The sequence below is a fragment of the Apus apus genome, chromosome Z (genome assembly GCF_020740795.1).
Source record: "Apus apus isolate bApuApu2 chromosome Z, bApuApu2.pri.cur, whole genome shotgun sequence".
In the NCBI taxonomy this organism is placed as follows: Eukaryota; Metazoa; Chordata; class Aves; order Apodiformes; family Apodidae; genus Apus; species Apus apus.
Genome location: NC_067312.1, coordinates 9,309,232 through 9,331,304, shown reverse-complemented (window position 1 = coordinate 9,331,304; position 22,073 = coordinate 9,309,232). Strand labels below are relative to the sequence as shown.

The following is a 22,073-nucleotide window of genomic DNA, read 5'->3' as shown; positions in this document are numbered from 1 at the left end:
GCATGGCTTATTCTTTCAGCTGCAAGTCAGTGAATTGATTTCAGGATACAGGATTGTAGTTAATTTATGTGATGTAAACTGGGGGGGTTTTCGCAGATACAGTTTACACTGAAGGCGAGGCAGTAACTGAAGAAGCCTGTAGTGAAGGGAGGAGGGGATGTCACTGATATATTTAATACAGATAGTGCATACAAAAGAATTATGGCTTTTTTTCCCTCCTTTAAGATTCCTGCCTCTGCAGTGGAAATGCCTGGATCAGCAGATGTGACAGGGTTAAATGTTCAGTTTGGAGCTCTGGAGTTTGGATCAGAGCCTGCACTCCCAGAGTTTGGATCAGCTTCAAGCAGTGAGAATACCAGCCAGTCGACCAACAATAGCTTGTACTCAAAATCTGTAAAGTATGTGTGAGTTCCCCTTGTGCATTCTTACGTGTCTGTTTTAGGAAGTCAAGTTTGTGCCAAAAACATTCAGGGCACAGTTATCATGTAGTGAAAGGGGGAAGAAGTATAATGACATGTAAGGCTGAGGGCTTTCTGTTGGTGGCATCTTAAAAGAAAGATTTCTAATAAAAATCTCCTTGAAGGAGTCGATGTGAAGGTGGAAATGGCATGAATGTAAATTACCTTATAACAATTGCTTCCTCATGTTTCATCGTTCCAGTTTTTTGATTTATTTGTGGGTTTTTTCCTCATAACATGATTTTTTAGTTTTTGAACTAGGAGAGATGACTCTTGTACCATATATGAGTGTCAGTAGATTGTCACCAGGTTACAAATCTGATGCTCCTATGGAATGAGAAAGGCAGCCAGGCTTTCAGTATGCAAAAGTTCTTACTGAAATGCTAAGAGTGATAAATACCAACATACTAGTAACCCATTTATTTCTTCCTTTTTAATAAAAAAAAATTGCCTTAGTAAAAAGCTTTCTGAAGTTAATCCACAAGTACTAGTAAAAATGAACTTTCACATGCATTTCTAGTCCTAGAAATTATTTAAGCTGTTTGGAAAGTTAAACACTCCTGCATGTTTAGAAGTATTTTTTCCTCTTTGCATAGTTCGTAATCTGTTAGACTGTTACTGTAGCTTCAGAATTCTGTTGTAAAAAGACATTGGGTATTTCTCATCATGTAGCAGACTATGGATCTAGTTGTTTAAAAAAAGAGGGATTATGATCATTATTTTATCCTTTGAGAAGGTGGAAATGACATGACTGAAGAGTGTTCATGTGTTAACTCTTGTTTTGTTTGGGCTGGCAGGAGAAGAGTGAATGGTGCATAGTGCAGCTGATGGTTTTGAAGCAGTGATTACTGGGGACCAAAGCAAAATTGTCTTTTTTTTGCTATTAGGTTTTCTAGTATAAATAATGTAGTTTTGACTGTGTGTTTAAGGTAGATAAGATGACTGAATAGGAGCTGGTATTTTCATGAAGGTGTTTGAGATGTCATTTACCAAGATAGTAATTTTTACTTTTTCCAGTGATCCTTTGAATACCTCTTTGCCAATGTCCAATACAGTACAGGAGACCACTTACACAAGCTCTGCCATCACCGCTTCCAGTCTGACTTGCTCATCCCAGAGCTCTAGCCCAGTAACAACTACATCCTCCTATGACCAGACTTCTGTGCATAGCAGGATAGCGTACCAAAGCTCCATGGCTCCATCTGATTCAACCCCAGTTGCAGTTACGGTGAGTGAATTTCAGAAATAAGACCTTGAAAAAGGTGAAATAGTCTAATCCATTATAGCCTTGTGTTACCCTTCCATTTCAATGCATTTAACTAAGCCAAGTGGTAGTTTTGATTCCCAAGCCCACAGTGTTAACTTGGTTTTGCTTTTTCTCTTGTGTAGCTGTTTCTGGCTGTACTGTGTTTGCAATAAAACAGCCTCTGATTTTATGGGTTTTGGCTTCTGAAATTGCTGTTTGACCTTTCTTGTTAGTAATGGTTAACTTTCTGCTTGAGTGTCCTTCCCTGAAGTTTAGCTCTGAAAAAAGGAACTATGTAAATATCAATATTATTTATTAAATTTATATAGCACCTAGCAAGTGGATCCCAAACTGTTTGTGGCCCCTCCAGCATTACTCTTTTTTTGGATCTAAACACCAGTGGGAATCAGTTTCATGTTTGATTTTGAAAAGCACAGGGAGAGGTCTCATCTAGGACAGAGAGAATCTCTTGGGAGATTCAAAAGCACCTACTCTCTTTCTACTCTCTGGAATTTAGGTTTGTTTTAATTTATTAAATGTTTAAGGAACTTGTGAGAGTTTGTAAGTGTATTTGCCTTTGGCCTTTGTTATGTAATGGCTCAGTCACACTTGTCTTCTGCACTAGCTCGTATGTACTGGTGAGGATCAAGCATAGACTATCCACTTCTGTACTCCAGCGTTATCCAAAAAACAACTGGTGCTTCTCAAGTCTTATCTTTCAATGGAAAAAAATTGGCGTCTCTGTGTAACTTGGATAGTTAAAATTGTGAGTTGCATTAGATCAAAAGCACAACCATTTCCTATATGTTAATGCAGTTCTTTCTTATGAATCATACGGGTGTGAACCTGAAGTTTATGTTGTGTACAGTACATGGGAAGGTCTCCTGCTGAGGGGTGTAGTATGGGCAGTGTATGGGATTCTGTATGTTCAGGACACCTTGCACTTGAGGCAAATATTATGTGGTTTTGTTAATGACAGTAAAAAGCTAATTTTACGCCTTTTTCGTCTTTCATTTTAGAATGAATATAAAATTTTGCATGAAGCATGTTTCATGTGTGATTCAATCTGAAAATGTAATACATCTCCAAAATGATTTATTCATTAATTTCTCCTTTTTTTTACAGAACGGGCATGGTGGTGTTAGAGCACAGGCAACTCTTGACAGTAAGTTTGCAATGCTTGCTTTTGCACAGGACTTTCTGGTATTTCCTTACTACTTGCTGTGCACATAAATGTAACAGTGACATCTGGTTTAAGGTTTTCTATTGTTCTCCCTTGACTAATTTTTGGCTGACGCATTTGAGTTTATTTTGTACTTGCATAGCATACACTGCTTGTTCCTTGACTCAAACTGAAGCAGGAAAGCAATCTTATTAAATTCACAAACCAGAGTAGTCTCAGAATTAAGAGAACCTAGTTTGCTCCTGCTTTTCCTTTTGAATTTATCTGCCAACGATTATTTAATAGGAAATTAAAATAAAATATAAAGTTAAAAATGAAGGTAAAATTCCGTAGCAATTCTTCCAGCTCTGAGTTGGGAAGCTGCAAGTATCATTTAGCAGTACTGAAACCAAGTCGCATTGTTTGAATCCACTTCTTTCTGGGTGAAGTGCGACCTGTGCCCCGTTACAAGCCTGTGGGGAATAAGGGTGACTAACATGCTCCCTCTGCCGGGGAACTTGCTGCTTTGCAGTGAAGTGACAGCGACACGGGGCTGGCTCTGATACAGGCGCTACCGTTGTCTTCATCTTGTCTATTTCTGACGTGGTATTTTACTTGTAGCACCCTTACAGCACTCTTGCTGGAGTTAAAGTATAGTATTCAGTCTCCTGACCTTTTGTGCCACTCTGTGGAAGTTTTCAAGGGCAGCAGTGTAACTTAGCATGTTTTGGAATTTTCAACACTTCCATTTTAAGTCTGTGCTCCTCTTCTGCATCTCTTCAGGTAGGTCATTAGTGGGGCAGCCTTTTTTGTGTGTGTATTATGCTTCCGAGTAGACAGAAATTGTGTATTTAGATATCTAAACAGTGTTTTACTAGTGCCAAGTTCAATTTAAATGAGCAGAAGGACTGTATATGCCCAAGGAGTTACTATTTAAAAAAAAAATATATATAAGGCAGCTTTTCAAGTGGAAAACTTTTTTACTGTCACGTACTGAATTAATAAACAATTTGTAAAATTCATTACAGGACGTGTCTTTTTGCAATGGAAAAAAGAGATCCTAGAATTCCTGGTGTTTTTGTAATTATTCTGTAATGGTTTTAGTAATCCCTTTTTCTTTGCCAGTTCTCTCTTGAGAATATTTTTGGCATTTTTTTCTGTATCTCAAGCATAAACTGGAATTAGTCTTGTTCCACATATCTATTTCATGTATTCAAACAGTTCTGAAATTTCCTCTCAACGTTTGTAAGTACTGACCTTTTCCCTTCTATATGTGCTGATAGTGGTCTTAGTTGTTCATCTCTGAGCTTTGCTCTTGTGGTCCTTTAATATCCAGTTCTCATGCTTCCTAAACCCTTAGTTCAAAGCTGTTGTGTTACAATTTTGACCATTCTACTTGTCTCCTGGTTTTCTTTGTGTCACATATTAAGTTCAGGCATCTCGTAAAGAATCTTAATGAAGATAGTGATTCTGTCCCTTGTATTGAGGGACGTCAAGAAGAAAACACTGCCCTAAATGTATTAAGAGCTGTAAATGTTACTTGCTTGGTTTTTTATGAGTCCTGCCAGGAGGTATCAGGTGATATGATCGTTGCCTTCATAGCTGTACTTGTTTATCACTTCAGTTTCCTTCTCTGTTATCTGTTACCCTTATTGTCAGGACCAAGACCTCTAGATTTCTGCTTGGATAGCACCCAATCCAGCATGGAAATGACCCCAGATGGGTCATTTAGTGAGGAAACAAAATCAATAATGTGATGTGTAAAAACTGTGATGTGTAACTTCCAAGCATCTATCTGACTTCTGTTTGGTGACTGTTCTAAAACTGTCTTCATATGATTTGCAATTTATTGATGATCCACTGGGTAGTGGTCTCTGGTGTGCTATGGAAGCATGGCACAGCAGAAGGCAGGGTTCAACTCTCCAGGTTTTACTGCTGGATGAGTACCTCTAATTCTTCATACTGTCTTTGCAGAACAAGAAATAAGTATAGAAACAGCTGGGGATTATGCTGGACAGTAGAGTTCTTCAGTGTCCTATAGTATAGTGATCCTTTGGAAAGGCAAATCTATGGTATACAAGTTTTACTCTGTATAGCCTAAAAAGTAATATTAAAGCTAAACACTTTTTGCTATCTAATTCAGTATTTTAAAACTCTTTAGCCATTAAAAATGCTTAATGCTGCGCTTAATCATATCCTTTTATTATTCTACTGCATTACACATTTGATTGAGTACTCCAAACTGATAAATTATATGTGCCCTGGTACTCCAGCAATCTCAGCCTTGATTATCAAAGATGTAGGTGTGTAGGTTGGAATGAAGAAACAGAGCTGTAGGTAAGAGTAGATCTGTGCAGTGCCTTGAAAAGCAGATTACTTTTGTTTGTGGAATCACATGCAAGGAATTTTAAAATGAATATTGACTTGTGAGCAAAAGCTAGTAATCCAGATAGTGGGAGGTAAAGTGCAGAAGACTGTAGTTTGCTACAGGTGTATTAGTGAAAATTATAAATCTATTGTAGGTTAAGAGGTTAAAGAAAAAAAATGATAGTTCTGTTGCTGTTTGAATTTCCCTTAATAGCCAGATTGTTTGATACTGTTACAGGTTCCTAATGATCATCGTTCTTGTAAATCCAGGGGAGAATACTACTGTGTTCCTGCATCCAGTCTGGAATGTCAGGTTTGCTGAAATTTGCCTTTGAATGTGTCGTCTTAACTTGTTTCAGCTGCTCCATCCGTTCCAGCACCTAAGACAGAGCCTTCTCCCTCACTACCTTCTGCTGGTTCTCTGCCTAGCGTGGTACCCACCACAGCTTCGCTTCTGCCTTCCGCATCGCAGCACCCAGCAACGTTGCCCAGCTTGCCTCAGCCCGGTGATCTGGCCAGCAGCTCACTTTCCCAGTTAAGCAGGTACAGTAGGAGTTATGGTAAACTAAAAGGGGTTCAGTTTTGGGCATGTGGGGGCTGTCAGACACCAGGGTCCTCTTTACTGACATTAACTAGAACTTGGACAGATTCAGAAGAGAACAGAACATTTATGGTCACAAAGTATGAGCTCTGTACAGGCTCAAGTTCTTGTAATACATAAACACCTTTGTGTTTCACCTTTGTGCTCTTGCTTCAATAGTGCCAGCTAAATTAGCTGAGTCACAGAACCACAGAATGTCAGGGGTTGGTAGGGACCTCTGGAGATGATCAAGTCCAACCCCCCTGCCAGAGCCAGACCACCACAGAATTTGGGGCAGGGTCACACGGAGTCTTGAAAGTCTCCAGAGAAGGAGACTCCACAGCCTCTTTGGGCAGCCTGTTCCAGTGCTCTGTCACCCTTACAGTAAAGAAGTTCTTCCTTGTGTGAAATGGAACTCGAGTCCCCCAGTTTGTTTTCCTACTTTGTACACAGTACCTGTTTTTTGTTTAGTATCCTATGTTTTCCTTAACATTCCTTAGCAGTTTACTTTCTGGGTAATTTTGAAATATTGTTGTTTCAGTTATATTTGCATTTCTTAAAGCCCAGAAATAATTCTACAGGGAAAGTTTGTGTTGTTTTTATTTCCTTTTTCTAAGACATTTCCATAAGACACTTTGAAATACCAGGTTAGTCTTCCTGGAAGTGCATTCAGCACAACTTAGCTCATTTGTGCTGTCTGTGATTTTCTCAGTGCATGTTACTTGAGCTTCATCCTCAGGTTTGTGACATCCTGTGGCTGTGCTGGCTGAGTTACATTTTTAGTACTCACTGTTGTACATTTATTGATGTAAGAAAATAATTTTTGGGATATTTGTTGGGGTTTTTTTTGTTTGTTTCCTTTTCCTGTTTCACAACTAGGACATGGTTGGTTTTCTTTTAATATACTAGTGCTTTCTGTTGAATAAAATGGTAAAAGTGTCAAATATTAAGAATTACTCTATTCACATTAGAAACATCATCTCCTCACATTTGTTGAAAAGCTGGTGTACGTTGGTAGGAATTTTCGTTGGAAGATTGATGCTGGTGGGCAGATATAAGAAAAAGATCATGGAACAGAATGGTTTGGGTTGAAAGGGACCTTAAAAATCATCTCATTCCGACCCCCCTGCATGGGCAGGGACACCTCCCACTGTACCAGGTTGCTCTAAGCCCCATCCAGTCTGGCAATGAACACTGCCCCCCTGCCACAGGGAAGGGGCAGCCACAACTCCTCTGGGCAACCTGTGCCAGTGTTTCACCTCCTTCAAAGGAAAGAATTTCTAATTTCCAACCTAAAGCTACCCATCCTTCATCTTCAAACCATTCCCCCTCATCCTATTGCTACATGCTTTTTTAAAAAGTCCCTAATTTCACACGAGGGGCTTTTTGAGCCCAAACTACATATTTTTTAAGGGTTTCTTTTCTTTGCCTGTTTTCAGTGTTCTTTCTTTATTCCATACTGTACTGTAAGTTCTTAACCTCCAATGTGTAAGATATAACTTCTGTAAGTGTAAATGTTTTAAGAACCAGTTTCAGTCACCTTTCAGGAGACATTTAAACATAGTTTGATTACAGACGAATGTTAGTGCTTGTGTTAGTACCAGAAGTTCAGGGTCCTGGTCATCTAGGGAAAAAAGATGGTGCTTCCAAAAGCCGAGTTGTCTGTAGGTGTTTTTCAGCAAGGGATTTATTTTCATATTTTGCAGTGTATGCATAAAACTGAACCAGTAATTCTGATCCATCTTTTCAAAGAGGAAATAACTTTTGGCAGGGTGTAGTGGTATGAACCAGCCTAGATCAGATTTCCAGATCCTGTAGTAGTATGGCTAATTTTGCAGCTTTCATGAATGTTCTTTGTTTGCTGGTGTTTTTCAGTCCTGTCTTTTGAGAGTGTGTTGGGGCTTTTGGCAGAATTATAGAGCAAATAGCCTATAGTTCTATTTTGTTAAACTAATGTTACACAGCTTAAAATGTTAGAAGTACCAAAGTGAGTCAAACCAAAGCACTTCCTCACTTGATCAGTACCTGTGCTCTGTGGCTAGCAGCAGCACTTGCTCAGGGAAAGAATGATGAACAAACTGTGTGTTGTGTGAACCTTCTGGTTTTGGACTTCATGTTTTGGAGTCCTTGCCATGTAATTCCTGAAGCAACTGTAGTTCTTTTAAGCATATGGTAAATTAATAACTACAAATGAATGGTGTTTTAGGTGTTTGTTATTGTCTCTTTATTTCAGGTTTTTTTTCATAAAAATGTAGTAGGATATTACTTAAAGGACAAAATACCTGTGGGGAGTGTGTATATATGCACACACACATATCTATATGCACATGTATGTGTATATATATACACTTGCAGCTATACTGAAAATGTTGGGGTTTTTTAACAAATATTCTGTGGTGTGCATGTATGTGAATTTTTATTCTTTACCTAGTACTCTACTGCCTGTTCTGTGTTTGTATGTATTTTTCTGTGTGTGTGTATATATATATACACACACGAACACATACGTATTTAAAATAGTTCTTGGAAAAAATAATTTTACTATTTCTTTGCAATTTCTTTCTAGCTCCCTTTCCAATCATCAGAGCAACCTCTCCCCTGCCTCAGTGCTGTCTTCAAGCACATCACATGTGGTAAGTCTCGTTTGCAATTCAACACGTTCGGCATATAGGCCGTTAGTCTGATGATTAAGACACTTTCTTGAACATCACTGTGTCCCAGAACCCTAAAAACCAAAGCAAGAGCCTTACCTCAGAAAAGGACTGCCAGTCCTCTGGTGGTAAAAAAAGTCTACCACTTGTGACGTGTACTAGATCAGGATTAGCTATTACACTGCAGAGGAAATTTTCATGCGAGCGAGAAGGGATGGAATAAAGAAATTGCTTGTAACAAATGTACTTCATAAAAAGAGAATCTTCAGAAGTGGCTGCCTGAAACTGCTCCAAAATGTGCACTGGAGAGGTTAACTGGAAAAATGCGGGTGGTGGAATGATACATGTAATGACAGATGTTTATGACATGATTTTAAGGTTTTCTCTGTGGCATTGTTGTCATGCGTGTATGTAATACATTTGAGATAACATGGCAAATAGTGGTCAACACAGTGGCCGAGATGAGGTTGCATAGATGAAAGTCAGAGAGATACTGCCTTGGTCTGTGATGGAGACCTGTACAATCCCAGCCAGGGTGTGCAGATGGGTTCCTTCTCTTCTTTATGCCTGTGTTTTGGTTTGTAATGCCTAATCCCTACTGAACGTGTAACTTAAAAATCCACACCCAAATGTCCTTCTTTTCTGTTGTCAGAGTTGTTCTGACTTCTGTGTGTTAATAACAGTTTTGCAAGTGTAATCATCTTACTGCTAAGGCACTGTATTGGGCTGGATTCAAACCAGGAACTTCTTAATCCTCATATGTTCCTGTAATGTACCTGGTCTGCTCTTGAATTTACTACATTGAGTCTGTTATAGGGAACTACAGTTTTAATCTTTTGAATTCCAGAAGTGCATTGAGGAAATCACACTAGCAGTGTCCTGTATTTTAAAAACAAATACTGACTTTCAGAAGAATATAGGAGTTTATTTCATATAACAAGTACTAGCTTAAAGGAGTATAAAAGCCAAGAGCAAGAAATAAGGCAATGGAGTGACGTTTGAGTTACCATGTTACAATTTTTTGATGATACAGTGGTTTGAATTCTAGTCTCATAATAATTTTCTTTGAATGCTTAAAAATCACAAGTATGCAACTTAATTGCTTGCTTAGTATTTAGATAATGCATATCTTATGCATGTGCTGCTGTTACTTAAATAATGTGTTGTTTTTTTTATCCCCCCCCAGCATCTTCCACTGTGGTTTATTTACTCTGTGATCCTCAATTCTTCTTGTCTCCTTTCTAGCACACTAGTGTTGAGAACACAACTTCACTCCAGCCCTCAACGACCTTTTCAACTGCTTCAACCTCAGCCACTAGCACCACCTCCTCCGTTGTCAGCATGGCAAGCAGTATGAACACTACAAACAGCCTTGGCCTGAGCGTTACCAGTGTGTCGATACCAGCTGCTACCACACGGGCAGCTCCCTTAGTGTCTTCAGGTTCGAAATATTAACAGATCATGTGGATAGAAAGAGGACTTCAGTCAGCAGGGCTGTCAGTTGAGCATCTCACCAGCCATAACTTCGCTAAGAAATCTGCACTCTTGACTAGCATCTTCAGCATGCTTTATTTGCTGGCTAATAAAATAAAGTTGACTGGTTTTGTGTATTTGAAATATTTGTTAGGGTGTTATGTGGCATTTATACAGCACATTCCATCCCCAAAGATCTTTATAGACATCAGAGCAGTTCTGACTTTGAAGATCATAGATGTTGGGTTAGGAGATTTGCCTGGTTTGTATTCCAGGTTGTAATCAGCTCCTGTCTGTGAATTCACATCACCTTTTAATTTCAGCCTTCCCTGTGACTTGAATTAACTTGACAGTATCAAAATATACTGCAGTGTCCTCATTATCATATGCCACCTCCCTACTGACACATCTAAAGAAAGGGAAGAAGTGTCTAATGTTTGGGTCACTACACAGCAAATAGCACTCCAGAAAAGGGGCCCCCAGAGAGAGAAGGTGTGGAGACCTCTTTACTGAAGTGGAAGCAATGCTAAATTCTCTCTTGCTTCTCTAATTGACTTTTAACTGCTAATAGGAAATCCTATGGAGGGAAGTGAATTATTTAAATATTGATGTCAAACTTACAAAATGCTTTCTTATTCCTGTGCCTTCTAAATGAAGTGTCTGATGACTGGCCAAAGTGCAATTTTTTAATTTCTGCTTCTTAGCACTACCTCATGGAAGCAACTAAAACTGTTTCAATTAACTTTTCTTTGCTGTTCTCAGCTGCAATAAGTTACCCACAGAAAGTATGCTGGCAACGTTTAGTGCTTTCCAGTCTATTGCTGGTGATAAGGGGGAGTCTGTTGACAGAGCAGAAAATGAGAGAGTTTGCTTTCTTAGATTGAGAAAAATGTGTAATTTTTTTCCTTCAGGAGGAGACTAAGGAGAGAAGTTTCTGTAATTCTTGTAATCCTCTTGGACAAACTAAATTTAAAAATCGGACTGTTCTCTGATAGGACTGTTTTCAATCTTAAGTAGTCTGTGTTTGCCCTTCACTAAGGCATGGTTAAACTTCAGGCTATTTTGAGCACTACTATCAATCAGCACAAAATTCTTCTGTGCAGTGCTGCTCCTTACAAGATATGACAGAGCAGCTGCCAGGGCTTGTGAGCTGTCTTGTGTCAATGCTGAAGCCTTTCCTTTTCTAAAGGCTTCTTAAAGTGTCTGTATTTTGATCCTACAGGCAAAGCTCCCCCAAACCTGCCCCAAGGTGTACCGCCCTTGTTGCATAACCAGTATATTGTGGGACCTGGAGGACTTCTACCTGCCTACCCAGTAAGCAGTTTAATTATTCCCATCCTTGATTGCTTAACTCCTGGTGCAAGTGGGCCCTCCAGACCTGCTGTTGTCTATGCAAGGCATTTCTGCTGGCATGTGTTGCATGTGGAATTCTTATTACAAATGCTGAATATGTTAAATATGTTCATTGATGGTTTACTGTTGATAGTAAAGTGCAGAATTACTGAAACAGACCTGAATTGGCTGCCGTTGAAGCTAAACATGCATGTTGCTAAGGTTGCCAGTGATAGCAGTTTTTTGGTCTCTTTAAGTAAAATTAGACTAATTCAGATTTATGTTACTGGAATAGATTTACTATAGTAATGGTTGAAATGTGCTGTTTGTCCTGTCTGTCATACTTAGAAAGATTGCACATAGCTTTTTGATGCATGACTAGGTTCCATATATTTTTTGCTACCTGTTTTTTATATCAGAAAGTTTATTCTAATCAACTTTCTGTATCACACTGAATGTCAGGGGCAGATACCAAAGGTTGCTTTGTGGTCTAGTCATCAAAACTTAAATCCCGTTATTCTCAGAAGTAAGGGTTGCAGCAAAGAAGGCTGTTGCTTGTACTCCCACATCTGAATACCCTGTAGATTTTTCACAAGTTGACGAATGATTTATCTGTGAAAACAGTATTGAAGATGGGACAGTCAGACTCTCCTCAAAGCACTTCTGTCACCAAGAAATAACATCTGAGTGGCAAGCCATTTTAAGATTTGCTCTTTTAGCCTGGAAGAGCTACCGTGTGCTCTCATGGCACATTGTGACCTATATCTGTACACCTTTAAAATGGACTGGACTGAGTTCCAACTGTTAGCTGGTGAATATCAGCAAAGTGTATTATAATGATGTTGTATTTTTATCTATCTTTAAGCAGATCTATGGTTATGATGATCTCCAGATGCTTCAATCCAGGCTGCCAATGGTAAGTAAATGGCTTGGTCTTACTAATTTTAAACAAGTTATTTGCAGTGTTGATAATTTGTGCAAGATAAATTTCTTCATTTAGTGGTGATTTAAGAGCTTATCCTTATGTTCTCTATTCTGTTTTTTAAAATATCCACAAATAGTTTCTCTAGGTGGTGTAAACCGACAGGGAGCAACTCTTGTGTCATGCATGTGTCCATCTGTAAATTCTGTAAATGGAAGGAAATGTGCTCTGTGCTTTTGAGTGGAGAAGTTTTTAATTGTTGTAGCAACAGTATGACATCTTGTCAAATCTCATTGAAACCCGAATATGAATATTTTCCTTTACCAAATGTTAGTAAATATACAAATTGACAGCCAGCAGGTGCATCTGACAGGTTTTGGAGGTGCTCATTGGTGAAGACCTTTGTGTATGCTTTGTGGCAACAATTGCGGAGGAGCCACAGGAGGGACATAGAAAGTTTTCTTCCTTTCCTGGGTCCAGAATATAAGTAGCGAGTGAGAGACACTGAGCTCCCAGACAAATTGATGAAGCGCCTCAGCCTAGATTAGCAGAAAGGCAAAGAGTTTTGTTTTCAGAAAATTAGAATAAGGATTGTGGAGAGAAAATTTGGTAGTATGTAATTGAGAAAAGTGACGGGATTAAGTGACACAGTGTATCCAGAGAGGTGGAAATGTAACAATGAGCAGTGACCTGGAAAAGAATTACCACTGAATTAATGCCATAATTAAAGGTCCAGGTCAGTACCAGGTTTTCCATGTGGAATCTGGGGACAGCAAGAGTCAGATAGTCAAAGATGAGTACAGGGATTTCCATGTCCAGATGCACATTTTGAATTTAACAAATAAACCTGAGTATGTCAATGAAGATTTTAGCTAACCAATGACAGCAGGAATTATGCTTGGAAGAGCTGACAACTGAAATGAATGGGATTGTTTTCAGAGCAAATGACAAAATATTTGCGGTCTGAGGCCAGAAGAAACACAATGTGGTGGGTTGACCCTGGCTGCACATTAAGTGCCCAGCAAGCCTCTTTCTCGCCCTTCTCCTCAGCTGGACAGGGGGATAAAAAAGTAAAATGAAAGGCTCGTATCTGTTCAAATTTTACCAGCCTGATGTCCCATCTGATATATTGATGGGTTTTCTGGGGTTTTTTGTGTTTTTTTTTCTTTTGATCCTGTCTGGGCAGGAGTGCTTCTTTCCAAGTATCTTTACAAAAGGATGATGCAGGGGCTAGCGCTGAGCATGCTTTTGGCGAGGAGGTTTGATTTGGAGAGGCCAGGAGCTGAAAATTACTGATGCTATTTATACATAGTGGAGGGGAAAAAAAAAAAAAAGGAGGAAAAATGAAAGAGGAATACTATTATAGACTAAAATAATTAAAGTGCATGTATAAAAGAAAAAACCTCTTACGCTCCCACTAAATCCAAGAGTAAGGATAAAGGAGAGAAAATGTAAGAATTCATACCTTCTCTATATTGCATTAGGGTAGCTGGTGCTGCAAAGTGTTTTGCAGCAGCAGTGCAAGGCGAGAGTTGTGGTGAGAAATGCCAGAAGTGGCGAGAATAGCAGAACTCTGCTCAGTGAAAGCAATCTGTGCCATGCCTCTCCTTCATGGAGTGGTTTGGGTTGTGAGGAATCTTTGAAGATCATCTAGTGCAATCCCCCAGCAAAGAGCAGGGAAATCTTCAAGTAGATGGGGTTTCTCTGAGCCCCTTCCAAGGTGACCTTGAATGTTGCCAGGGATGGGGCGGGCGTATGATGCACCCCTCTTGGCAAGCTGTTGCAGTGTTCCCTCACCCTCTTGGTACAAAATGTGTTCCTCCTATGTGGCCTTGAATCTCCCCTGTCTGAGTTTAACAGCTTTCCCCCTTGTCCTGTTGCTCCAGGCCCTGTTGCAGAGTGTGTCCCCATCCTTTTCAGCCCCCTGGAAGTACTGAAAGGCTGCAAGAAGGTATTCCTTAGGCTAAGGAAGCCCGGTGCTCTGAGCCTTTTCTGCTAGGGAGAGGTTTTGCAACCCTCTGGTGATGTCTGTGGCCCTCCTCTGAAGGAGTTCCAAGAGGTGATGTGTGTGCCTTCCTTGTCCTAATGAAGGCTGCAGAGCTGGTGATCAGTGGGCGTAAAGGGAGATGTCCAGTGGGAACTGTTGAGGAGAGAAGGCTGGAAGGGGTGATTGTGATGAAGATTGCTAAAGCACGGCAGATTTTTTCCAGAGAGTGGAAAAAGTGGGGAGGTTGTGGAGGTGCCAAAGAGCAGAGCGGGCATGGGATCTTCAGAGCCGCCTTTGGAGCAGGGCTTGGAGTAGGTGTTGAGTGGAGGAGGCTTTTCCCCACTCAGGAGGCTTGTTGCTGTGTTAGTGAGAAGAGAGCTACGGGCAAGTTTTTTGCAGGAGATCTTTATTTTCCTCAAATAAATACGTAAATAAGTAGGTGAATAAATGGCGAGCCCTCCCTTCATAAAAATAAATAATCTGGGTTGTATAAATAGAGGAGCAGTTACTGGAGGCTGAGGGTGCAGTGCCGCTCTTGCCGTGACTGTTGCACCATGGGTGAGGGAAGGTGGGAGGAGAGCTGTGGGGATGTGATGGTGGTAGAGAAGTGGTCCTGGGGTTGTGCGGAGCCGTGTGGGTGATGGTGGGTGTCTGGGCTACTTGTGCATGGTGTGGGTGAGAATGTGGAGGTGTTGGAAAGAGGCTTGACCTTCAAGGCAGATGTGGTGCCAAGCGCAGGCACTGTAGTGATGAGAGTGGAGGAAGTTCTTGATGCGTGTGAAGTACTTGTTGGTGTTGAGCAGCAGGTTGCGGGGCTCTTGGCCTTGGAAGAGCATGGCGATGGGTGTGATGCATTGCTGGAGTTGATGAATGTGGTGATGGAGGTTGTTGAAGAGCTCATGCCGTGCCTCAGCGTACCAATGTGGGACCAAATCTACATGGCTTTTGAACACCTCCAGGGATGGTGACTCAAGCAGCTCGGTGGGCAGGCTGTTGTAGTGCCTGACCACTCTTTCGGTATAGACGCTCTTCCTAATATCCAATCTAAAGCTCCCCTGCCGCAGGTTCAGGCCATTTCCTCTGTTCCTATTGCTGTTTCCTTGGGAGAAGAGGCCAGCAGCCACCTCGCTACAAAATGCCTTCAGGTAGTTGAGAGGGTGATGAGGTCTCCCCTCAGCCTCCTTATCTTGAGGCTAAACAACACCCGTTTCCTCAGCTGCTCCTCATATGACTTGTTCTCTAGGCCCTCCAGCAGGTTGGTTGCTCTTCTCTGGACAGGCGCCAGCCCCTCAATGTCCTTCTTACGGTGAGAGGCCCAGAAGTGCACGCAGTACTAGTGGTGCGGCCGCACCAGTGCCAGGTACAGGGGTAAGATCACATCCCTACTGATGCTGGCCCCGGTTCTCCTGATGCAGGCCAGGACGCCGTTGGCCTTCTTGTGTTGGATTGCGGCGGTGGTTTGACAGGCTTTCATGACTTGGCAGTGGAAGAGGTTTGGGAAGGAAGAGGGTGGGTGGTAGGAGAGGAGGAGCAGAGAGGGTAGACATTGTGTTTCTGCCTCGACAAGCGTATGGTCCGAGGGTCCAGGATCAGCAGGAGATGCTTGTGAGCTTGGGTGAGGGTGGTGGGTCCCTGAGAGGGGCCTAATGTCAGGAGGCTTTGAGCGAGGCAGGAGGCATTGGTGGGACAGGCAGGAGGAAGGAGGCTTAGCCCTGCCTGCCTGCAGAGCCCGTCTCTGCCAATCAGGTTTATGCATAAAGACAATTTAATTTTCGATATGTGTGTCATCGTTGCTGTTGTTTGATTACCTAATTTCTTTTTACTTTATTGGAGTGAAAGCATTTTATTCTGTTTCCAAGTGTGTGTAGATAAGTTTTTTGAAATGATGTGTTTCTCAGGGATCTCTGGAGCTCTTGAAGTACAGTTGTCGTTCGAGGAGCTGGCTCTGGTTCTAAGCCCTTTAGCAGGGGCTGAATGTTTCATAGTGAAGCTTCTTGAGTGGGTTCGCTTTGCTTTTTGATGATTTGAGCCTCTTGATCATAGAATGGTAGAATCAATCATGCTGGTTGGGAGAGACCTGAACGATCATCAAGTGCAACCATAACCTAAATCCCCCTACCATCAGCTAATTTTCCCGTTCAGTGCTTAAATCGTGTCGCTACGCAGGATGTCGACGTTTCTTTCAAGCACTTGCAGGGATGGTGACTCCGCCACCTCCCGGGGCAGCCTGTTCCACTGTCCAAGCGCTCTTTGGGTAAAGCGATTCTTTCTGATACCCAGTCTAAAGCTCCCCTGGCGCAGCTTCGGGCCATTTCCTCTCATCGTGTCGTTATTCACTTGAGAGAAGAGGCCAACTGCCACCTCCCTCCCCACCTCCTTTCAGGTAGTTGTGGAGAGCAATGCGGTCTCCCCTCAGCCTTCTCTACTTCAAACGAAGCAATCCCAGTTCCCTCAGCCTCTCCTCACAGGACTTTTTCTCCAGACCTTTCAGCAGCTTGGTAGCTGTCCTCTGGAGAGGCTCCAGCAACTGGGCATCCTTCTTGTAGTGAGGGGCCCAGAACCGCAGACGGTACTGGAGGTGTGGCCTCAGAGCTGTTGCTTAGAGAACAAGGAAGAGCATGTATCCGGGAGTCTTTTTAGATGGGATGATTTTTGCTTGTTTTGGCAGCGGAGGAGTTTTTGATGGCCATTGTGCACCGTTGCGCTGCACTTAGGAGAAGGTGGTCTAGAAAGAACTAGGTTCTTCCTTTTTTGAGTGTCTGGTGAGACGCTTGTGACTGATGTGAAGCCCTCTTTGTACGGGAGATTTTCAGTGTCTCTCTTGGTTTTGTTGGGTTTGTTAATCCTTGTGCGTCTTTCTTTTCCGTTTTGAAAAGCCCTTTTCCATGGTGTGCTTTGTCCTGGGTGTGCCAAGTGCATTCTGGTGCTGAGGATAGGTGGTGTCAGAGGGACTTGTCTAGTGAGGCTTTTGGCTAGGCCTTCAGGAGCAGACATACTGCAACCTGGCTGATGCCTCTGCCGGTGTGGTATCCCCGTCATGGAGAAGTTAATGAAACTGTGTTTGTTCTTTCATGTTTGAATAGCCTGTGTCCCTGCTTGTGTCGTTAGGCCTCCTCTTCCGTTGCCGTGTGTGTGGAGGGTTTGCTTTCTTTAGCTGTGTCAGAGAAGACAGAGGCAATGGGGCGCCCCTGCCTGTCGTCACAGTGTCTTTGTGGTTAGAAGTAAATTTGGGAGGACCCTAGTACGATGTGGAAGTTGCCTCACAGCGGTGCTGTGTAGCTGAGTAAGTTTCAGAAGATACTGAGGTGGGCTTTAAACTAGAGGCCTTTGGGGGTGCTTTGCTGGGGGTGTGCTTGGAGAGGTTGCGTGTGGTGGTGGAGGGGGGAGATGCAAAAGAGCCCTTGTGGCAGCTGAGCGGGGAGGTGTGTTTGGGTTTCCCTGTTGCGCGCAGGACCAGCTGTGGTGCCTCTTTACTTGCAGCTGAAGTTTCCCTTCCTGGCCGAGTGTCTTTTCTGTCAGTACCGGCGTGGTGTGTGTCGTGGTGAGTTTTCCCTTTCCCTTGTGGCTCGCCTGTGTTTTCAGCAGAGCTGGTGTCTTCTTTTCTTTTTGTGTTGGGAAGGGCTGACTTGACGTGGTGTCAGTTGGGTGAGCCTGGGGATCCCCCTGGAGGAGGGGAGGGCCTGGGGGAGGCGGTGGCTCTGGGTGCAGGCACTTTGAGCACTAGATGCGTTGGTATTTTGGAGCTGTCCCAGCTTGTGTGTTGGACGGTGCTGAGCGTGGGGAAGAAAGGCAGGAGGAAGGAGGCTTAGCCCTGCCTGCCTGCAGAGCCCCTGTCTCTGCCCATCAGGTTTATGCATAAAGACAATTTAATTTTTCTTCCCTTTTGTTTTTGCAAAAAGTGTTTATTTCCATCAAGCGAATGAATCTCTGACTGAATAAATATCCAGCTGAAGAAATAAACAAACAAACAAACAAACAAACAAATAAATACTCAGAGTTCTGTGATAAATAAATAGAGCATCGGAATTTGGTGCTACAGAAATAAATAAATAAATAAATAAATAGTTAAATCGGGAGAGTTCAAGAGTCACCGGTGTCTGTGGGGACCTTCCCCTCCATCGGGGCAGGTTGAGTTTTCAGCACAGCGGTTTGCTCCTCCTTGCTTTCCAGCAAGGTGTGGCTGTGGTGTGAGTGCATGGGCGGTGCCACAGGCTGGCCCTGGCCCGGCCCCAGTCACGCCCATTCCCCTGTTGGCGCGGTCTCCTGGCTGGAAGAGGTGGGAGCCGTGCGGAGCAATCCCAGCCCTGGCTGCTGCAGCCTCTGGTTGTCCTGCCGGTGTTGGCTGGGGACGGGCGTTGGGCGCGGGTGGGTTTGGTGGAGGTCAGGAGCGGCTTTGCTCTTCATCTGCCGTATGAGTGCGTCCAGGCGTTGGAAGCAGGTGTGAGCTTCGAGGCGGACGTGTTCCCAGGCGCAGGCGCTGTAGTGGTGGGAGAGGAGGAAGTTCTGGATGCGCGTGAAGTTTTTGTTGATGTTGAGCAGCAGGTTGCGGGGCCCGTGCCTTTTGAGGAGCGTGCTGCTGTCTGGGAAACATTGCTGCAGGTGGTGGATGTAATGCTCGAGGTTGTTGAGGAGCTCGTGCCGTGCCTCGGCGTCCCATTGTGGTGGGGTTCTGGAGCTGCTGAGGATGGCCAAGAGGTGGTTCAGGATGCGCAAGGCAGCGGCGGCGGCGTGCCCAGGGTTGTGGGTGTGGAGGAGGATGTCAGGGAAGGGTGTTGGGGGCTGGTGGTGGCAGGGCTGTGGTGGACTGGGAGCCATGGCCTGGAGGAGCTGGAGGTTGTCCCAGGAGAAGGTGTCGTCGCGGGGCCGCAGGTGGTGGCAGGCGGTGGCGGTGGCCAGCGGCGTCAGGAGGAGCAGGAGCGTGGCGACGGCGGGGCACAGGCGGGCCTGCGGGTTTGCGGGCGCAGCCATGGTGGGTGTGTGGGTGGTGTTGGGCAGGAGGCTGGTGAGGCTTGTTGGTGGTGCGGGTGGGCGCTGTGCTTGGGGGGGTGCCGCGTGTGCGGCTTTATGTGGTGCGGCGGCTTTCCCTTGCTCGCTTTCTGGTGGCGGCGAGTTTCCGCTTGTGGTTTCAGTTTTGGCTGGTAGCTTTGGTGGTCTTGGGGAAGTGCGTAGGCGGGGTGTCCGTGTGTGGGGAAGGCGGTGGGGGTGTGCTGGGTATTGGTGGTTTTTGGGGGATGTCGGTGTAGTCGCTGAGTGGGGGATGCGAAAGCGGTAGGTTTGTAGCGCTTTGGACAGTTGTGGTCCTGAGGCTTTGGTTTTTTTGGTGGTTTCTCCCTTTACTGTCTAGTTGCCCTGATTCATGTTTTGTTCCTCTCTATTTCCCTTCCTGCTCAAGGCTCTTTTCCTTATGTCATGCTCCGGTGTTGCTTGTGGCTTTTCTAGTTTCGATATGTGTGTCATCGTTGCTGTTGTTTGATTACCTAATTTCTTTTTACTTTATTGGAGTGAAAGCATTTTATTCTGTTTCCAAGTGTGTGTAGATAAGTTTTTTGAAATGATGTGTTTCTCAGGGATCTCTGGAGCTCTTGAAGTACAGTTGTCGTTCGAGGAGCTGGCTCTGGTTCTAAGCCCTTTAGCAGGGGCTGAATGTTTCATAGTGAAGCTTCTTGAGTGGGTTTGCTTTGCTTTTTGATGATTTGAGCCTCTTGATCATAGAATGGTAGAATCAATCATGCTGGTTGGGAGAGACCTGAACGATCATCAAGTGCAACCATAACCTAAATCCCCCTACCATCAGCTAATTTTCCCGTTCAGTGCTTAAATCGTGTCGCTACGCAGGATGTCGACGTTTCTTTCAAGCACTTGCAGGGATGGTGACTCCGCCACCTCCCGGGGCAGCCTGTTCCACTGTCCAAGCGCTCTTTGGGTAAAGCGATTCTTTCTGATACCCAGTCTAAAGCTCCCCTGGCGCAGCTTCGGGCCATTTCCTCTCATCGTGTCGTTATTCACTTGAGAGAAGAGGCCAACTGCCACCTCCCTCCCCACCTCCTTTCAGGTAGTTGTGGAGAGCAATGCCGTCTCCCCTCAGCCTTCTCTACTTCAAACGAAGCAATCCCAGTTCCCTCAGCCTCTCCTCACAGGACTTTTTCTCCAGACCTTTCAGCAGCTTGGTAGCTGTCCTCTGGAGAGGCTCCAGCAACTGGGCATCCTTCTTGTAGTGAGGGGCCCAGAACCGCAGACGGTACTGGAGGTGTGGCCTCAGAGCTGTTGCTTAGAGAACAAGGAAGAGCATGTATCCAGGAGTCTTTTTAGATGGGATGATTTTTGCTTGTTTTGGCAGCGGAGGAGTTTTTGATGGCCATTGTGCACCGTTGCGCTGCACTTAGGAGAAGGTGGTCTAGAAAGAACTAGGTTCTTCCTTTTTTGAGTGTCTGGTGAGACGCTTGTGACTGATGTGAAGCCCTCTTTGTACTGGAGATTTTCAGTGTCTCTCTTGGTTTTGTTGGGTTTGTTAATCCTTGTGCGTCTTTCTTTTCCGTTTTGAAAAGCCCTTTTCCATGGTGTGCTTTGTCCTGGGTGTGCCAAGTGCATTCTGGTGCTGAGGATAGGTGGTGTCAGAGGGACTTGTCTAGTGAGGCTTTTGGCTAGGCCTTCAGGAGCAGACATACTGCAACCTGGCTGATGCCTCTGCCGGTGTGGTATCCCCGTCATGGAGAAGTTAATGAAACTGTGTTTGTTCTTTCATGTTTGAATAGCCTGTGTCCCTGCTTGTGTCGTTAGGCCTCCTCTTCCGTTGCCGTGTGTGTGGAGGGTTTGCTTTCTTTAGCTGTGTCAGAGAAGACAGAGGCAATGGGGCGCCCCTGCCTGTCGTCACAGTGTCTTTGTGGTTAGAAGTAAATTTGGGAGGACCCTAGTACGATGTGGAAGTTGCCTCACAGCGGTGCTGTGTAGCTGAGTAAGTTTCAGAAGATACTGAGGTGGGCTTTAAACTAGAGGCCTTTGGGGGTGCTTTGCTGGGGGTGTGCTTGGAGAGGTTGCGTGTGGTGGTGGAGGGGGGAGATGCAAAAGAGCCCTTGTGGCAGCTGAGCGGGGAGGTGTGTTTGGGTTTCCCTGTTGCGCGCAGGACCAGCTGTGGTGCCTCTTTACTTGCAGCTGAAGTTTCCCTTCCTGGCCGAGTGTCTTTTCTGTCAGTACCGGCGTGGTGTGTGTCGTGGTGAGTTTTCCCTTTCCCTTGTGGCTCGCCTGTGTTTTCAGCAGAGCTGGTGCCTTCTTTTCTTTTTGTGTTGGGAAGGGCTGACTTGACGTGGTGTCAGTTGGGTGAGCCTGGGGATCCCCCTGGAGGAGGGGAGGGCCTGGGGGAGGCGGTGGCTCTGGGTGCAGGCACTTTGAGCACTAGATGCGTTGGTATTTTGGAGCTGTCCCAGCTTGTGTGTTGGACGGTGCTGAGCGTGGGGAAGAAAGGCAGGAGGAAGGAGGCTTAGCCCTGCCTGCCTGCAGAGCCCCTGTCTCTGCCCATCAGGTTTATGCATAAAGACAATTTAATTTTTCTTCCCTTTTGTTTTTGCAAAAAGTGTTTATTTCCATCAAGCGAATGAATCTCTGACTGAATAAATATCCAGCTGAAGAAATAAATAAACAAACAAACAAACAAACAAATAAATACTCAGAGTTCTGTGATAAATAAATAGAGCATCGGAATTTGGTGCTACAGAAATAAATAAATAAATAAATAAATAGTTAAATCGGGAGAGTTCAAGAGTCACCGGTGTCTGTGGGGACCTTCCCCTCCATCGGGGCAGGTTGAGTTTTCAGCACAGCGGTTTGCTCCTCCTTGCTTTCCAGCAAGGTGTGGCTGTGGTGTGAGTGCATGGGCGGTGCCACAGGCTGGCCCTGGCCCG

General features: G+C 44.1%; 2 protein-coding genes across 6 annotated transcripts in view; one reads left to right on the top strand and one right to left on the bottom strand.

The window, feature by feature from the left end:
- UBAP2 (ubiquitin associated protein 2) overlaps positions 1 to 22,073 on the top strand; it is a 107,223-nt gene that overhangs the window by 65,924 nt on the left and 19,226 nt on the right. For 2 of the 5 annotated variants that reach the window (XM_051643680.1, XM_051643676.1), the window contains exons 14-21: positions 226 to 404; positions 1,476 to 1,686; positions 2,830 to 2,869; positions 5,593 to 5,776; positions 8,380 to 8,446; positions 9,710 to 9,905; positions 11,160 to 11,251; positions 12,135 to 12,185. In XM_051643680.1, coding sequence (XP_051499640.1) covers positions 226 to 404; positions 1,476 to 1,686; positions 2,830 to 2,869; positions 5,593 to 5,776; positions 8,380 to 8,446; positions 9,710 to 9,905; positions 11,160 to 11,251; positions 12,135 to 12,185 — 1,020 coding nt within the window. The remainder of the gene's footprint in view (positions 1 to 225; positions 405 to 1,475; positions 1,687 to 2,829; positions 2,870 to 5,592; positions 5,777 to 8,379; positions 8,447 to 9,709; positions 9,906 to 11,159; positions 11,252 to 12,134; positions 12,186 to 22,073) is intronic. The other 3 variants (XM_051643678.1, XM_051643681.1, XM_051643677.1) reach the window with 3 other exon arrangements.
- LOC127395552 (interferon-like) lies at positions 18,412 to 19,146 on the bottom strand. Its single transcript, XM_051642694.1, has one exon. The coding sequence runs from the start codon at positions 19,144 to 19,146 to the stop codon at positions 18,412 to 18,414; it is 735 nt and encodes a 244-aa protein (XP_051498654.1).

Bases quoted from the DNA above. Each gene is read 5' to 3' on its own strand.
- LOC127395552 (XM_051642694.1), bottom strand. From the start codon at position 19,146: ATGGCTGCGCCCGCAAACCCGCAGGCCCGCCTGTGCCCCGCCGTCGCC.